Raw genomic sequence first — 19,576 nt, forward strand, 5'->3', positions numbered from 1 at the left:
GTGCTGCTGCTAGAGCTGATCCGGGCAGAACAGGTTTCTGCCAGTTTGGGTGTGTGGCTGGCTGCTGCTGTGTGTGCACTAGAGACTCGTAATCTCCCGGAAGCTGAGCTCTTCTTGTTGCATTGGGTAATGCTGATGACTCAATGGGCTGGCGGTGCTTGTAGCGCGCTAGGCTGAGCCAGTAGCATCCCTCCTTGCAGAGAGCCAAGTGTCTCTCAGTGTCACCCGGAGTCAGCAGTTTGCAGTCTCTACACTGAATCTTCAATTCTGCCAGCTTGGCTTTCAGAAACATCTTTCTACTGCTCCCCTCCCCACCCCACCCCTTTTGAATGTGCGAACGAAGAATGTTCATTAATGCTGCCTTTTCTCTTTGGGTCTGGAACAAAGACAGTTTTTTTGCAAGATGATTAAAAACGTTTTCCATCTCAGCTCATTAATGGCTTCTCAGAGTTTCTTCACCTTTGCATGTGCGTGAAGATTACACGCCTTTACCACGCAGAGTTAAGATGTATTGTAAAACTACACTAATTTGGTCCATATTAATTATCACATTTATTGATGTAGAACAGCAGCAAGAGAGGATTATATTTTTTTTCTTCCAGTTTTGTGTTTAGGGAATTAAATTGGGTTGAAAACAAGCCACTTTAAAAAAAAATAGCGTGTGCATAAACCTGGTAGATAGCCTTTGTTTAAGGGAATTCCTCTTTATTTTAGAACAAGCAATATTAAAAGGATTACTTGTTGTGTGTACTTCATAAAATGCACCATAGAGCTCAGCTCCATAGAACAGAAGCTTCATTTGTGTGTACCTTTTATTTGTTTAGAAGTAGTGGATGGCGATGGTGAGATTTTTGTCTGTTCAGGTGAATTTGCTTATCTTGGTTTGTAGTGTAATATTCAGAGTCTCAGAGAAAGCAAGGCAATATTTATAACAACTTTCTGTTTTCAACTTGGTTTTCAGAGGTATTCAGCCCAATCCTACATGTTTACTCAATGGGGTTTGGGAACAAGTCCCACTGAAATCAATAAGGTTACTTCAGAGGAAACATAAGATAGGGCTGAAAGTCTGCAAAATGTTCCATTTCAATTATATCTAATAAGTTTAAGATTTCATTGCAGCATTTTCCTTGCAATTCCAGCTGCAGCTAGTTTGTGCAGTTCTGATACAGTCAGAAGGCTATGTGAAAAAGCTGACAAAGCCCAAATATGAGTAAAAAACATAAAAGGAGCTAGCATAAGGTGTGTGCAACTGGGCTGGTTGAAGCAGGTGTCTCTGCCCCCTCCTCCCCTACAGAGGATCAGGGGTTCCTGCTGAATGGGGTGAGTTGGGGTGAAGGGGGTCCCCAAAAATCAGGCAGAGGCACCTTCCATGACGGGAGCTCTTCAATCAGTGAAAGGCAGATCCTGGCTCCAACCCAATGTATTTTGAAAGGTATTTGCTTTGGGGCCTGTTGGGGAAGTCACTCTCAAACTTCCTGAGGTGGAGCTCCCACTGCCCCATATTATCATCTATTACAAGAGGACAAAAAGGTCACAGAGTTCAAATATAAAAGGCGGTAATGATTAATATCTCAAGGTGCAAGAATCCAGCTCTTTAAATTGCAATGGACAGTGTCTATGATCACTCGCATGAGCACGTACATTTTCGTGTCTTTGTATAACAGGAGTGCTGAGATTGATAAAACAAAAACAAGCCTAACCAGAACTTGATCTTTAAGCAATGCCATTGCACATGCTTCAGAGAACAAAGCAAAAAATCAGCACACACACAAATGGGAAACATATATAGCGTCATGCTTTTTGTTTGAAGTACAAATAACTTCACAGGCCAAAAGGTGTTCCTTTTCCAGAAGCTGAACAAACATCTGAGATCGGTCTTTGAAATTTTTGAATGTAACCCTGAGAGCCAAGAGCTGGAGAACTGAAATCACATTCCTGCTCAGCCAGTCTCAGTTGGTGGTTCTGGACAGATCATTCCCTCTCAGCAGCTGGCACATTAAAAACATTACATGGAGTATTCCAGTGTAGTGTAGTAGTGCCAGACTAGGGCTAGGGAGACCCAGGTTCAAATCCCTACTCAGCTATGTAGCTCACTGGGTGACCTTAGTCCAGTCACTATTCTCTCAGCTTAACATTCCTCACAGGGTTGTTGTGATGATAAAATGGTGGGGGAACGGGGCAGGGGACAGAGAATCATGTAAGCTGCATTGAGCTCCTTGGGGGAAAGCAGGATATGAATCCAATAATAACAAACAAACAGCAGCCCCCCTCATGAGAGTGAACAGTGAGAGGGTCTTTTCAGGGGTAGTGTTGTCTCTGGGAGTTGTCCGGCACATCTGGCTGGCCCTGGGAAGGCTGCTTTGAGCTGTTAGGTCCTCCACCCCTTTGCAGCTTAAAGAGCCGTTAGAAGTCTGACTAATTATGATCAGGGGAAATGGCATTCCCTTGATCCAAATTGACCCCCTCCCCAGGACACTTTCAGATGCTTTAAAAGCTTTTTGCACTCTGGGTTGTGTATAAGTATGTGGGAGGACAGGGGGTGTAGGCTTGGGCTGGCAGCAATAATGTCTTCTGAATGGACAACTCAGGAGACAGTCTGATTAATTTCACGTAGCAGTGAATTCATTGTGATGTGAAATTAATTGCAGACCTAAGTTGGTAACCAATACCCAATGGTTCCATTGAGCAGTTTTCTCAAAGTGATGACTTTATTGTGTGTCACTTCTCTGTTCAAGTTTGTGCAAAAACTATTCTTTAGGAATCCATCCTCCATTCTTCCTCCTAGTTACCAGGCTAATTATATTTATAGCTTCAGGTGAGAAATTTGCATGCAAATGTTCTCATTTTAAAAAGCATCAACCCAGGAAGAAGAGGGGGGCGGGATATGAGGCAAACACCTTGCCCTTGGGCACAGGTACAGGAAACAGCCCCCGCCCCTGCAGTGTAGCATCCTTCAGCTGGTTTGTATGTTTCTATTTTCTTTCCTGCCAAAGCTACCCCTGAGGGAAGAATGGTGTCTATTTCTTTCTCCTGGGACATCGTATGTACTGCAGAGCATACTTGAGTGGAATCACTTTATCTTCTTTATACTTGAAGACTAGTAACGTTTGGAGTGTTCACAGCACTTAGGCTTAGAATTCAGTTTGCACTCTCTCAACTGTATTTCATTCAGAATAGATTGTGTTTGCCAGGTTCTGTGCATGTTGTTAACGCGGCAGTTGCAAATAGAGAGGGATCAAAATAGGCACAGTGATCCAACATGTCTAGATAGTTGGACTAGCAGATGTCTTGCATTCCAAAAGAACCAGCCACATTTCTAGAACTCCTGGGTTTAACTCTTCTCAGCTCAGAATTCCCTGGGTGGCTTTGAGAAAGTCATTACTTTTCAGGTGTAGTTCTCTGTTTGTAAAGTTAGTGACACACTCTGACAGGGCTATTGTGAGACTGACTGATATAAAGGGAATACTTTATTTCAGAAAGGCACCAGTTTTTAGAAGTTTATAGTTTCCTTGTTTTCAGTGGAGGCTGGTGGCTCCAGTGTCAATGGGGCTGTGAATTTGCTCTGGGTTTCAGTCAGAACCAGTCAGATCTCTAGAGCTATCCAAGGTCCCAAACTCATTCTGGGGATAGGGTTCAGCACCTTAGATAGCTCCTTTAGAGTCCTGGCTGGTTCTGACTGAAACCCAGAAGGGATTCACTACCCCCCTAACATCAGAGCCACCAGCCTGTTTTGAAAAATGAATGAATGCTTAAGGCTGGTGTGTGTGTGTTTTAAAACCAAAGACATACAAGAACCTACGAAATCTAGATTCTACACAATCTGCACACTCTGTTCTGCTTTTGGAAGTTGGGTTTCTCTACAGCATTTTGGCTCTTGAGTTTAGTTTCCTTGATTCAGGTGGGTAGGGATGGCTTGTAGTGAATGGGCAGGGATAAAAAGTGCATGGGGAAAAAAATTAGATATGGAACTGTGCAGGTATCCTGTCCTTTGACCATTGAAACCCCAGTCACACTACTGTTCAGAAATAGAGGAAGGTTATATTTCTCTTCTCTCTGGCATCTTGCTCTAGAGTATTAGTGTAGTAGTCCTGTGGGGAAGATAGAACCCATAGACTACACCAGGCTGCTTGTTTAGCTTACCTCTCACTAGGAAGGCTAGTGCAGGGAACTTGGGAGTAGTATCTGTCAATCCATACTCCCCTCCTACTTGGCTCAGCTCTGTCCATTACTGCAGCTCCTCACTTGGGATCTTAGCAGTGCAAGTCAACAAGAGAAGAGGGGGGAGATATGATGCAACTACTCTTCTGTTGCATGCTTGGCTCCCTAAAAACCTTAGTGAACAAGCAAGGGTGAGAGTCTGGAAAGATGGGGAAAGTTCACACTGCATTTCTCCGGTACTTTTAGCATTTATTTTAGAAAGACCATACACGAAAGTGCATTGCCGCTGAAATGTTCCAAATAGGAGTCAGAACAACAGTTGTATTCTACCAGTTCTGTAACCAGTGGAGGCTGGTGGTTCCTATTTCAGTGGGCAGTGAATCAGCTCTGGGTTTCAGTCAGAATTTTAAAGGAGCTATCCAAAGTTCTGGGCCTTATCCCCACATATGTTCAGCACCTCGGATAGCTTCTTGAGAGTTCTGACTGAAACCCAGAGCAGATTTACCACCCCACTGAAATAGGAGCTACCAGCCTCCAGTGGCTGTAATGACTTTTTACAAACTCGTCCTAAAATTGCTGACATCTCTCTCTCTGCAATAAGGAAGATTAGATACCTGCTGCTGTTCTAACAAACATTGATTTTCTCAGGCACCTGAAGAAATAAACTAGGTTCTCCGATTGGTAATTTTATCAGATGTGTTTTAAAACAATTTGATTGAAATTGTCTTTGAATACTGTTCTCATTTAAATCCAGTGTGCCTCATGTGGAACTGGGAGCTGTATATTTCTGGGCAAGCCAGATTTCTCAGCCCCTGGATCCTGCATTTAGAATGAAAAGTAAAAACATTGTGCACTGACCCCATTGCAAATGCTGTAGAAACAGATGTCTCCAGGGCCGGAAGACCTCCTAGAAGTTTATCTATGGAGGGACAATAACAGTGGATGGATCCTGCTGCTCCCCAGTTTCAACATTGGTGACAAAGGCAGAAGAAGGACGACCTGCACCAAACTCTGTTTTTAAAGCAAGGACTTAATATTTATAAGGGCTAAAACCCCTCCCACAGAGAAATAACTTTGGAGAAGTCGCTTATCACCCAGCAAAGGAACTGAATTGTCTTTTTCAAAAATTGAATAAATAACCCTGCCAAGCTGCACTATATAACCATAGATTACACCGGCCAGGGTCGGCCCAACCACTGAAGCAAGCAAGGGAATTGCCCAGGTTGCCAAAATTTCAGGAGCGTCTGCCTTAAGCTATGTTAAAAAAAATGGTGGAAGAGCTGCTGCCTGAACTTTTAGAGGAGAGTGGCAGCTTGGCAGTTTACTGTCTGGGTGATATCCCTTGCATTCCAGGGGATAGGATTTAGAGGTTTTCGACTCCATTGGCTGCCCACCCAAGGCATAGACACAGTTGCAAGTGAAGAAAATAAAGAATTCATACACATTGAAATGAACTAGAGAAAAGAATATTCCAATCATTTTTTATCATTTAAAGTGCTATTACTACATAGTTCAGTCTAGGGTAAGAAACCAGAATGGAGGCAGGGGGTTAATCTGCACAGGGCAGCAAAAACTCAGGTGGGCCTTGATGCTGGCTTCAAGGTAGTTGCACTGTGCCAGGGAATCATCTTTATTCCCAACTTCTGTCAGAACTCCGCCCTTGATCCCTGGATGAAGAGCTAATGTAAACCAATGTGTAATAATTCTGCCGGGTTAAAATAACGCTTAACTGTTAAGCATAGCATGCTGATGACATGCCAGGAGGCAAATCATCATGAAGTGATTGTAAAGCAAGAGAAAGCAATTCTGGAAACAGACATACTTTTTTGCTGTTCCTGTAGTCAAGTCTTTGACTATTTATTGAATATATATTAAAATAAAATTTAAAAATAATTTGTGACCTTGGCAGGGCATCCATACTATAATAGGTTTGTTCTTGGATATTACACATCTGCATAGCGGCTTCTGGAAGAGGAATTCCTGGAAGTGAACCTACTTTTTAGCCCATGGATGGCTAGGCTGCACTGCAGGTACCACAAGTGGCATAGGCAACAAGGATCTATGGCATGTTTGGGCAGGAGGCACAGAGTCAGGCCCACATTCCTCCCGGCCTTTCCAGCACTGCTGCTTGTTCCCTGGCTTATTGGACAAGAGGTAAAGCTATGCCAGGGCACCGCAGGCTGTTTACGCACCGTAGTACACACTAGACACACTTTCCCTAAGATGGAACTTCTGGCATACTTGTCAAAAAGGCGGGCCACCACAAGCCCTTGCGACAGCTACTGCTCTAGGTCCATTACCTGTGGAATCAACTTGCCATTTCTTTGTCAAAGCCAAGTTTTCAAACAATTGGATAGCTGCAACTATATTTTTTTGAGGTTTTAAATATCTCTATGCAGCTGGCTCTCAATTTTCCACAGGTGTTTTGCTCCCCTAGAAATAATTCTGTAGGGGGAAAATAATTCTATCAAAAGCCATTTTATTATTCTTCATCCCTTTTATTTTTATAGTGTTCAATGGTTGTACTGATTTAAGGGTCAGGAACTGAAATTTTGTGTTTAACTAAAGATGTTCCCTGCTGTTAATATTCAGCAACTCCATCTATCATAGCTTCCTTCTTGACAGGGAGAATCCACCTTGCAGTCCAGATCTGCAGAAAGTGATAGTGTGAACAATGTTGCAACATTTCTGTGGAGATGTATATTCCAGTGTGCTATGTTAGAATTCCTAACATTGCCCCAAGCCCTCTGGATATGCCACAGGATTTAGGGGAGGGATTGGTGACCACTTTAGATAACGGTTCTTTGCCAACCCGAAATTCATGGTCACCTGATCTTGCATAATGATGTAATAACACTAATTGACATTTACTGCATTCTGCATTTCTTATAAATACCAGGTCCACGATTCCTAATGCTGAAGGAGTCATGCTGCCACTCCCAGAAGGAAAACTCATAGCATCATAGCATTCTGCGTGACAAAGATGGTGGATAATTGGACTGATCATGTCTTGTCATAGTAAAAAGTTAATACTTTCCTGTCCACCAAATGATTTAAGCTTTAACAGCCACATTTTTAGAAACTATCATTCCTACAACAGCTTTGCAACTACGTGTCACATTAACCACATCACAAGTATTTTTAAAATGCTGGGCTGGGTTGATTCAATACTGGGTGAGAGGGGCTTATGTGCACCCTCTCCTCCTCTCCTCTGGACCTCTTCAGTTGCATAGGTCAGAACAGTGAATCATACGTCACAAACCAGCTTGGCTTCCTGAACTGCTTTCTCTTGCAGTACAAGCTTCCTTCGGAGGAGAGGATGCTCACAATGCCCAATAGGGCCAAAGTCTGAGATGTCTTGCTCTCTTTTTGAGACATCAGAATGGGCAAGCCAGAACAACCTCTCCTCCTGATTCTCGCAAGCTACCGCACCACAAATGTACTAGAGATAAATCGTATTCTTAAAATGTGCTCAGGCTGGCAGGGTTTTTTTTCTTATTGCATAAGGAGGAAATACGGTTCTCCATAAAGCAGAAAAAGTTTTTCTTCTGCTGGTCTAGATGGAAGTCCTGCTTTCCCTCAACCTGGCCATTGCACCTCTGTTTTTTGTGGGACACGGAGGTTAGAATTTGCACCAGTGTACACCCCATACATGAATCTGGCTGAAGAACATGATGATCCGCGCTGCTGATTTCATTACAACAAAACAGAGCCTCTTCACAGTCTTGTCTCAAAATTCTGGGTGTGCTGCATGTGTGTATTTTAAAATATTTATTGGTTATATTTATATCCTACACTGCTATGGTGTTCCCAATGATCTCTCGTCCAAGGGAACCATCAGGCCCCCAACCTGTTTCCCTTCAGTAGTGCTGCAGTTCAGTGCATTCGTTGCTTCCAGACCATTCACTGAGCCTGTGTGTGTGAGAGAGAGAGAGGGGGGGGGGCACAGGTCAAAGATGTGTATCAATCACAGCCTCCAAAAGACAATACAGCAGTGTTATATATGAATTCACTCCACACGTGTGATTCTAAGAAAAAGATTCGGCAGTTTGGTGAGTCATACATATAGGTGTAGCAAGGAAATCAGGTTACATGAGGAAATGTAAGATTTGAAAATTACTAGGCAAATTAAGATTTGCATCCATGCCTTGGAATAAATTAAGAAAAGAACATCAATCCTTTTTCCACCCATCGAAAGAAGATTGTTGAAGAGAATATAATAAATTATTACCCCCTTCTTTCCACAGCATTGAGCTAATTACCATTGTTTGCTTTTAAATTTCTGTTCCTTGGGCAATTGGTTAACAACTTCAGTGAGTCAACCCATGCCTTCAGATGCTCTCAGAGACAATTTTCCAACTCTGTACATGACACTATATAGACAAGGCTGTGTGGAAATCAAAATCCTATGCCAGGAGAACCCAAATTACACTGAAAAGTAGAATTCTGTGCCCTATATAAACTCTGCTTCCTTATTCTGCTTCCACTGGTTATTTATAATACTAAAGTCCTGCCCACAACTGGCAGCCCTACTCATGCTCCTCTTTCCCTCCCACTTCTGCGCTTTTGATATTTCAGCAAGCATTTCCCCGCACTCTTTCAAAACTTGCTTCACAGCCTTGAGAGTGAGAAGTGTACTTTTTTAAAAAGAAAAGACAAAAGAAAGCTGGTTGTCTTGCAATGGGTGAATTCTACACTATCAGATTCTGAGCTTGCGTGCTCTGTTCGTAGAATTGCTGAATCTACATGGTGAGCGGTGATGGAATGCTGACTGAGTTCTCTTCCAACTGGAGAAAAGCAGGAGTGTAATGGTCTCTGTGTGCCCCCACTTTATGCGGTAAAGTGGGTGGCAATTGTGGAGGAAGCCTTTTTGATTGTGGCTCTCCACCTTTGAAACCTCCCCCCTAAGAGTTTCATCTGACTCTTGCATTGTTGTCATTTGGCACCAGGCAAAGATGTTTTTGTTTTCCTGGGTTTTAAAAACCTTTTTAACCCATTGTGAAAGTTTTTACTTCCTCTATTATGTTTTATCCACTGTTCATTTTGTGATTTTATTTATTTTTTAAAAATTGATTATAATGTTTTTAATTTTTATTGTTAGCTGCTCTGGGAGCACTCTGTGCTGAAGGCTGCAGGATATACATTTAATTAATTAATAAAATTTTACTCTACTCCTATTTGCCAGGGTTTCAGTGAGTCTCTCCCTAGATGCCTTCTCAGCCCAGCTAAAAAGTGGAAGATTCAGTAAAGAATTCCTAGCATTTATGAAGGTGTTTCACGCCTTCAAAATGCTTCACACACATCATCTTGGTAATCTTTCTAAAAGCCCTGGCTGGTAGGCAAGTAAGTATTATATTGTAAAGCAAGTGTTAAATCTGAGAGAACAGAGGCTGACCTAAGGCTACCTCATGAGTTTGTGGCAAAGGTAACATCTGAACTGGAAATTCCACTACAAGATAACAGCTCTTACTTAATATCCTCCAATAGCTGCCTGCACTTCTAGTTTGACACTTCAGTCTTCCTCCAGTCATGCAGAAATAGTAACCTGAGGAAAGTGTTTGGTAAATCCAAGTGTCCATCATTGCAGGGAAGGTGTGCATATTCATAATTGTCAGAACAGAATGTGGAAAATGGGCTTTAGTGTGGCTATGTGTGGTTTGGCCTTATGGACAATGTTGCACTTCTCAAAATAGAAACTGTTGTGGATAAGGATATATAAATAGCCACCATCTATACACAAGTCTCTGATGCCATGCCAAAGGATTGAATTTTAGTACGCAGAGCAGAGCTCCATAGTGGTCTTAGACTTCTTTGCACTCGACTTGGTGGGTAGCACACCCAGTTTTCACATGTTACAAACTTGTGCAAATTGGTGTGCAAACCTAGCAAAATGAGCAATCTGGAGAGGCCTGTGAATGCAGAATATTCACTTCTGATGGCAGTTGCAGTGCCGCTCAGGGTTTGACAGTAGGACTCTCGGGTGTCACCCAGTCTAATCTCCTGAAATCTAGGGGTGGGGAACTGGCAATCTGTAGGACAGATCCTGCCCCCATGGCAATTTTCTCTGAACCCCACTCCCTCCCCAGTGGCCAATTTTATTATGGAAATTGATCACCTGTAAGGAGTGTGTGGTAAAATACACTTCTGCCCCCTATATCACTTTACTTAGGATAGTGTGGCCACTAAAATACAAATGTTGAACATTCGTATCCTAGACTTAAAATCTCCTTAGCAGATGCTCATCCTTCCAGTTTGTTCTTTCTAGCAATGAATTCTAGCAATGCCAGTTCCACAATTCCTTTGGGCAATTTGCTGCATTGTACAAACTTTCCTAAAGCCAGGACATTTTCTACCCCCTAAATCTGCTCTCTGATGCACCTGTAACTAGTTGCTTCTTGGCCTTTTTTAAAATGTGGGTTTAGTATATAGCTGTGCTCCCTCTTTTTGATGGTAAGCATTCAAATACTTATAAACTCCTAACATGCCTTATCTGTTTCTTTCCTCTAAGAGTTGGTTTTGATGTAAAACATTTTCTCCACAGAGGAACATCCGTGAAGGAATGACCTTGAACAACATTAGACCAGTATGTGCAGGAACAATCTGAAAGACAGAGACAAGATTCTTGCCCACTTCTGTTCATGGATCTACCAAATCCACATAGATTTTGTGTTCTAACATAATGGGGGTGTTCAGACAATTGCGTAGGGAGAAGAAGCCATCATGGCTTTGCCTCCTGCCCCCACGTGTGCTGTGCATGTGACTGCCATTTGCATAATTCCCTGCAATGCAGCGTGGGTTGGCATGTCATCTGAACTGCAAGTCATGGGTTGTGGGGTGGGTATGAAGCCACCCTTGCCATACCACGCACTGGGTTCAGGTGTCACGTTAACCAGCGCTGCATCAAGAGGAATTATGCAAACAGCGGTCGCACTTGCGGGAAGAAGCCACGACAGTTATGTGATCATCCGAACCCAGACAGTATCTTTTTCCTCACCTGTCCTTCCCCATTCTCATGCCTCCTTGGAAGAGAAACCTTATGTCAAAACTGATTCTAAGTTAAGCTTGTCCATATATGTGGCTCATTTCAAATATGCTCTTGTCTGTATATGTCATTCATTTCAAATTTTACTTCAATACCTAGCTGTTTATCGTATTTGTTGTTTACATTTGTCTTTATTGTTCTTTACAATATGATGAGCACAACTTAATACATTACCTGAGTTCTAATTAGTGCTGTCAAGAATTGTAGTATTGCTTCAGAAGCCTTAAATATACTTCTCTTAGGCTGGAAGCCTACACTCATTCACCTGTGAATAAGTCCCATTGAACTTGTGGGGCTTACTTCAGAGTAGACATTAATAAGGTTGTGCTGCACATGCAGTAATAATCCCAGTTATAAGCAGGGCTTGCAGTAACTGAAGGTGTTTATTTAGGATATCTACTAGGGTCAGCACCGACAGTAATGCCAATGTAGGTTGACCACTGGAATTTTATCTACTGTAACATGTAAATTTGCTCAAATTAAGATTCAGCATCGTCACAACAGCAAATATGTTTAGACAAATGGAAGTATAGAAAGAATTAGTGAGAAAAGGGTCAAGTGGTTCAGCTGCCAGATCATGCTAATCTATATTGGGACCAATTAATAAGGACCGTGGCAGGAAGGGAGCAGGGGGAGACTTGAAAGGAATTATTTATGCCTTTGATATCATTGGGGTTCAAGTTCCTTACTCCATGGTTCTAATACAGGGGAGCACAACCTTTTTGGCCCTGAGTTCTGCATGTGATGCTGGCTTGTGGGTTGTGCATGCTCATATAACCCACCCACACATCCTAGTGATCCTGATGCAGGTTGATCTTTCCTGGGAAAACAGCAATCTGGAGGGAAATTGGTGGTGGTGGGGGAATTCCAGGACAGGGGATCAGGGTGGGGGGTGCAGTTAAGGCACTTGCTGCCCTCAGGTTGTGTACCCCTGTTCTAATTACTTCAAAGCATTTGGTGCAGTTTTCTCAAATAACAAACCACAAATTGAAGCCAGGCCTCTCACTTGCCCTTTAAAATAGGTAGAGCACAGTGCCCCTTCAAAGAAGCAGCTTTTGGTGTTTTGCAAGCCACGTGAGACGTACTTAGCTCCCAAGAGAAAACAAAACCCTTTGCCAGAAGTTTAGGCTGACTCAGAGTGATCACTCATAAAGAGGAATGTCTGCCAAGTAACCCCAGACAGAGGCCTTTTGGTAATGCTGAAAATCCCCCCAAAGAAGAATTCATTTTGTCATGTTATTGAAGAAATATTTTGGGGTCCTTTTTAAGATGGTTCAAGAGGCATGTGGAGTTGTTTGGCTTCAAATAGTTCTGCATCTGTGCAAAGCCGTTTGAAAATGTAGTCTCAGACATTAGGTGGGTGGCTACAACAGGTGCCCTGTTTATGGAATGCCCTCCTTAAAGAGGCTTGCCTGGTGCCTACATCGTTATCTTTTTGGCGCCAGGCAAAGGCTTCCCATTTCAACCGGGCATTTTAGATATTATGGCTGTTTTTTATATATCTGACAGTGGTTTTCCTATGCTGTTTGTATTGTATTGAATTTATTCTTTTAGCTTTATGTAATCTGCCCATACAACTTCTGTTATTGGTAGGATTAAATATATAATAAATATAATCATGAGAACATCCTATCTCCTCAGTATAATCCTCATTTGGTGAATTCTGGTGGGGCAACCATATATTCCCACTTCTCTTTTTGAGAGGCCCAGGTATATATTATGAATGACATGGGCTGCCACTAAAAAGAGCAGCACCATATTTTCTTCCTTTCTCCCCTGCATGCCATGCAGTAATACCCTATGCCGACATGACATGGCATTGTGTGCTTCCCCTGCCTCACTCACCATCATTGGCTGCTTCTGACAGAGATGGGGACATATACAGTATTGTATTGTCACAGCATGGAGTAAGTATTAATACATTTTAGGGAGTGCAAGGGGGAGAATTTGACACAGGGACGCTGTTTTCATTGGCAGGTAGACTTTGTTCATAACATGTAGTCCCACCGTCAAAATGGCTGTACATCCACCAGTATAAGTAACTGAAAACAATGGAATCTCACTCTATTCCTTCCAAATGCTCTCATCTGTATATATGCTTTACGTTTTATTGTAAATAAGTATGTGTTTTTTGGAATGTGTATGTACATATTTTTATATTTTCTGCCAGTTCATTGTTATTACAGTCACCCAAAGCATTGTAATTTTTTTAAAAAAAATCAATTAACATTCTAATTAAAAATAAGTCTAAATTATTATGGGACCAGACTAGTTGCACATACAGCCCAAATGGTTGCTTATGATATTGCATGGAATTCTGGGTTTTACCTCTTTAATTGCATAGCATTGCTTTTTGGGGCTGCAAAATGTCTTGAGCCAGTCCTGATTGAACTTGAACTGGGTTCCAGATGTACTTATGAACTGGTGCACTAACATAGCAATTCGTAGGATCAGGCTAACATGTCTCAGCAAGCACTAGCATTGTGCTGAGACTTGGTGAAAGGGCGGAACCTATAGACAAGCGAGTTCAGGTCTAGCAACAGCCTCATCTTTCATTTATTTATTTATTTATTGCATTTATATCCCGCCTTTTTTCCTCTTGCAAGGAACCCAAGGTGGATTACATTATCCTCCTCCTCTCCATTTTATCCTCACAACAACAAGCCTGTGAGGTAGGTTGGGCTGAGAGTGTGTGACTGGCCCAAAGTCACCCGGTGAGCTTCCATGGCCAAGTGGGGACTAGAACCCGGATCTCCCAGCTCCCAGTCCAACACTCTTGCCACTACACCACACTGGCTCTATTTGCCTGCCTCCTCTCCTCCCCCACCCCCATGTCCAGCCTTGTAAGAAATATGTTTGAAGCAGGTGGAATGAGAGGTGCCTGCATGGCCCCTTCGTATTGCTTTCCCCCTTTCTCTTGTGTATATACCTTCTTCCACTCTTGGTTTCTGCCTCTTTTCCCCACCGCCACAAATGTGCATTTTTGGCAAGCAACGTAGGATAAAGTAGGCAGTTTAGCAGAGGTACAAGGCAAGTGGCATCGCTCACCATATTTTATGTGTCTCCATCCACTCCCCAGAGAAGTTCTTCTTGACTTTGGGTGCATTACTTAAACGCTGAATCAGGAAAAATTCCCTAGTCCAGATTGTCTTATCTCCTTTAATTAACCACAGTTGTTTCCCCAAAGATCACACACATTCATTCATTCACTCATTTCACACTAGCCTGTGACGATTAACTTGACTGGGAAGTTGTGAACAGCCTGGTTCTGAATTCTCTTGGCCTGCAGAGGGTGTTCTTTTGGTTTTCTCTCCTTTCCCTGTTTTCAGGGCTGTTTTTGTTTTGTTTTGCTTATGCAAGTATTTTACTCATGCCCCTCATTTAATTAGGTCACTCTTTCCCCCTCTTCTTTTTGTTGTGTTGACTGACTTACCAATTTTGTATCTTCAGCTGCACATTCTTTCCCCAAGGTCATTGATACACAACTGGAAACATCTGTCATAATACTGGTCTTAGCTGGACTCAGCTATCCCATTCCACACATCTCCAACCACTTGTACTCACAGTGTCTCCCAGTATTTGATATTCACGCCGATTCTTTCTCCTTTCAAGTGTCATCCTCTGATAACATTCTTATTGTCCTTGCAGATTAGGCTGGTGCTGATGGCTGTGTACAAACAGCTTTCAACCCTGCAAATTAAGTCAGTTTTGTCCAGTTCTCAGCAGGTCAGGTTGTTAATATCATGTGAAATTTAACTCTGATTTCTTAAGCAATCAGCTAAATGCTCTGTGCACGTGTGTAATAAATGTGGTTAATCTGCTGGTCTCAAAGAAACAATGTAATCACATCCAATGCATACCTTTTACTGGTTGCAAGCATTGACTTGGTGGAAAATCTTCCTGTGGCAAAAGCTGAACTGGATAGAAATGCAGGTAGCACATTTTTTGACAATTCTTAACTGTGGGGACTGGTGGTGCTCTTTCAGATCTGCTGGTGCTCTTTCAGATCTTCAGCCCATACTGGTCCCTGCTAGTACATATAGCTAACAAGGACTCATGCCGGAAGGGCATGAACTGTACAATCGTCCCCTGGTTTCCTAGAGGGAAAGGTACCTTGTGTCACTCACTGGTGGCACTCTGGTAACCTAGCCTATTCATAAGGCTGCCATTACTACACGGTAGCCTCTGACATCTTGCGTGTCATTTATATAACTACTTGCCAGAATCAGAAGCTCCATTTCACATTATATGTATTATATACTGTGAGTGGGACTTACTTACAAGGGTATGAAGATTGTTAGGATAATTCCCCCAAAAGGTGCTATTAATATTGCATTGAATATTTAAAAGAGAATAACAAAAAATCAATAATGCATTTTTTTTAAAGGCAGCACATTTGATATCCCTTGAATTAGCAAAATCTTCCTCCACAAAGTTGATTTAAAAGTTTAAAGATGAATTAAGACAACAAGCAAATTTCTACAAATAGTTGTCAAATTGCATTGACTTTCTCTGGATTATCCTGTGGTACATCATTTGTATCTCATCTCATAAATGGATAAACCAAGTCTCTCCCCCCCCCCCCCCATTTATCTAGACAGCTGGAAACCTCGTAATATCTTACGTAAGAATTTTACCTCATAATAGCTGCAAGAACAGACCAAAACAAGTTTCTCATGGGATGGAATGTTGGCTTTTGGCATTTCTGTTGGCCCTTGATACACTTGAGTCAAGCTTGGATTGAGATATTTGGATGTGGGTGGGTTCTAGTAGCAGCCAGGGACTTGTATCCATGCTTGCAAAATATAGTTTGTTTCCAAGTGAATGATGGGGGAGGGGGGATTTGCAAATTGTGCAATAGCCCTTGCATTTATAATAACTTTAAAATCAGTATGTGCTGTCTGCACAGAGATAAGTGATTCCTATATGACCTATCTTTTGTATGTCCCCTCTTCTATCATGCTTCAGATCAAGAGCAAATTACTTTTCAAATAACCTTCAAATTGTAATAAGTACAAAGGAGACTTCAGGCATGACTGTTTATACAGTTAGAATGTATATAACTGATGTGTGGTGAGGATTAGGAAGAGCAGATGCTATTCTTGTTTCTGTGACTCCCCCCCTCCTGTATTAATCTTGAAGTACATGTGTGTGAAAGTACCAAAAAAAAAAATGTACCTGTGCATTTGAAAATTGGCATTCCAATCTCTGTCAAAGTGAAATGCATTTCCTCCCCCCCCCCCCACACACACACACACATACACCCTGTTCTGATTTCTTTTTGTCTTCTGGAACAGGCAACTGGGTATGTCAAAGTTTCCCACTCCTTAAACAAAATTCAAAGGTGATCCAGTACAAGTCAGTATCCTGAAAGAAGAAAATCTAACATTGTTTTATAATTCCAAGATGAGAAAATGTGGATCATAATAGTAAAAATTATGGCATAAATAATATGAGAGACATCGTTCTGACAGTTTTGGAGAGTGACATAGATGCAGAAACTGCAAGAAAACATGGAAAAACAATTTCATCATCCCAATCTTTGCCTGTCGGTTTTATATGGACAAATAACAGTTTTAAAAATGGGAAACTGCAATAGAAATGCGGTTTTAGAAATGATGTGTTGTGACTGGCAAGAAAGAGGTAGGCAATGATATTGGGATCAAGTCATAACCATTAATAATAATAATAATAATACTCTCATAGCCTTTGTTATTACTACTATTTCTATTTAATTTTCTTAGATGCCTTTCTCAAAAAAAGATTCAACAATGATCCATCCATAATAATCCTTTAGTATGATGATTATAAGTAATTACCATTTACTTTATTAAATGGAGGGACCCCTCTTTCTACTCAGCTTACACCCAAGGAATTGGCCTGGCTATCCATGCCAAGAGAGCCCTTCAGGTGCCATTCTCCTGCTTGAGCCTGTCTGTGTGTAGTGAAGCATTGTGCTTTGCTACACAGTTAAGCTGACAGTATGTCCTTTCTCCAGCAGCTGCCCGGGTGAGCTGGTTCATCATTACTTTGCCTCAGTGGATGGCTGCCAATGACAAGGGCTCCCAGGCCTGCAGGAGTTTTTTCTGTCCCTGTGTTAATAATATTAGGACAGGAGACCAATTTCCATTATGGACCTTATTTCTCCTGTACACATTTTTCAGTGCCACCTACAAAGCTGTGATGGTTGTTAGCATAAAGAATCCTAGAAAGCTAGAGGCCAGCCTTCCCCAACCTGGTGTCCTCCAGATGTGTTGGACACTTCTAGCACCCCCAGCCAGCATGTTCCCCAGGTTGGGGAAGACTGCTATAAGCTACCTCAAGAAGGTTACCCAAAGGAGGAGGAAAACTTGCCCATCCACAACCACGATGGCATGACAAAAATCTTTCCTGGCCCCAAAAAGAGGCTGCTGCCTGAGGTAAACCTGTAATCAAGGGTAGATGGGTGGGTTGTGCTGCTCAGCTGGCCAAACAGAGGCCTGGTGTTGTGAGGCAAAGCTTGATGCAGGCCTTGCCTCAAGTCCCAGCATTAATCTTGCAATGTCAGACATTTGATCCTCTCAAGATTTCCCCCATCCCTTCAGTCTCATGATGACTAGGATCCCCTCACCATTGTGAGTTCAGCCACTCTGAGAAGCAGCAAGATGGGTCTGTCTCTCCTGACCACTGCATTTCTGATGGGTATTTGATATGGTCAGGGGGTTGGGGGCTGCTGCCAGAATAGAGAAGAAGGATAGGGATGTTCCCAGCCCACAGAGAGTTAGTTGTACTTCTCACGAATGAAGGGTGCTATACTAAATGGATTTCCTTCAAGTAAACATGTATAGATAGGAGTGTGCTGTTAGTTGTGACTAATCTTCCCATTGATTTAAATGGGCTTCAGTATGACTAACTTTCTCTGGAGTTGGATCCCGATGTCCAAAGAATCTGCATATTCATTACCTCCTTGCTTACCATCCAAAGCTAGCTAAAGTAAATCTGCTGCTACCTCTGAGATTTTCTAATCTTTGTTTCTGATTTCCTTTTCTGCAGAACTGAAGAGATGCTCCAGATAATATGAAATACTTACGTTACCTCTGAAGAAAATAACTCAAAGGGGATTTTATAATGTGAGGAAATTTTAGCTAACTGCCAACATTTGTGAGATGCCTCCTAGTGGTCTGTTCCTGATACCATGGATATTCAGCTTCTTAAACCACTGCTATTGGTGCTGATTGGCTGTTTCACTGGACTCCTCTACTATCACCATCCAAGCCTCACACTGAGTGGGAAAAGATCAGGCTACAAAAAACCAAATTTCATAATAATTTTAGCAGATGATGTTGGATGGGGAGATCTTGGGGCCAACTGGGGCCTGAGAAAAGACACTCCTAACTTGGATAAGATGGCGATGGAAGGAATGAGGTAAGCTTCAAACCAATGCCTAGCACCTGTTGTCCTTTTGTTGTTATTTATAAAATGCCTACAATTTTCTAGGCGCTGTACAAAGATTTAAAGAATGGCACAGACCCTGCCCTCAGGCTTACAGTCTAGATATACGACACAAAAGGAAAAATATGAGGAGAGGGAAGACGAAAACAAGCACATTCATGGACCGAAGCTTTCTAGTTACATTATGACCAGATAGAATGACCGCGAGAAAAACAGTTCTGGGAGAGGAGGAGCTAAATGGTGGTACCAGCTGAGCCAGAGGAGTGGCTGTTTGGTCCCACTTCTCCCATAGCTGTAGTCAGGCTGCTAAGAGACAAAGGTGATCCCTGAGGACTCGAGACTTTAATCCCCATGGCAAGGAACAGCAGTCTACCAACACCATCTTCTGGAACCTGTCTTGCAGGAAGGACCAGGCCCACCATGAAGTAGTACCCCAACTGTTCTAATTCCTATTTATTTCTGAGGTCAGTCAGCTTATCCACTATAATTTTTCCATTTCTAGAAGGGTAGCTGTGTTAGTTTTTTACAACAAAAAGGAGAGAAAATCTTGTGACACCTTAAAGCAGCCTTCTCCCACCTGAAGTGCTCCAGATGTGTTGGTCTAGAGTTCCCATCATTCCCAACCACCATGGCCATTGCTCAGAGGGCACCATGTTGTGGAAGCCAGCTTTAAAACTAAAATTTATGATGGTATAAGATGTACGGAAGATGACTTCCCAAGTTATATTAGCATTTTCCCCAAAACTTCATCTGTCAAAGCCATTTCCTATTTAATAAAATGCATCTTACCTATCTAATAAAATTCAGCATTTTCACTAATTATGGAAGGCATTTTGTTTGATTTCTTTTAAAACCCAGACTAGCTTTCCGAGTCATGTTTTCAAGTTTTCTTCTATAACTGCAAGAGCTATGAAACATTTTCATATAAAGAAGCTCCCTATTAAT

The 19,576-nt window shown here is 42.1% G+C and overlaps 1 protein-coding gene across 5 annotated transcripts in view; it reads left to right on the top strand.

Annotated features, from left to right (window-relative positions):
* Positions 1-19,576, top strand: part of ARSG (arylsulfatase G) — a 166,052-nt gene that overhangs the window by 33,699 nt on the left and 112,777 nt on the right. For all 5 annotated transcript variants that reach the window (XM_084837503.1, XM_084837502.1, XM_084837501.1 and 2 more), the window contains one exon: positions 18,233-18,604. In XM_084837503.1, the coding sequence (XP_084693629.1) occupies positions 18,375-18,604 (230 nt within the window). In that variant the 5' untranslated portion in view covers positions 18,233-18,374. The remainder of the gene's footprint in view (positions 1-18,232; positions 18,605-19,576) is intronic.

This window comes from Heloderma suspectum, chromosome 2, assembly GCF_057233095.1.
Source record: "Heloderma suspectum isolate Gila_16-S chromosome 2, 16-S_ref, whole genome shotgun sequence".
NCBI classification, from domain to species: Eukaryota; Metazoa; Chordata; class Lepidosauria; order Squamata; family Helodermatidae; genus Heloderma; species Heloderma suspectum.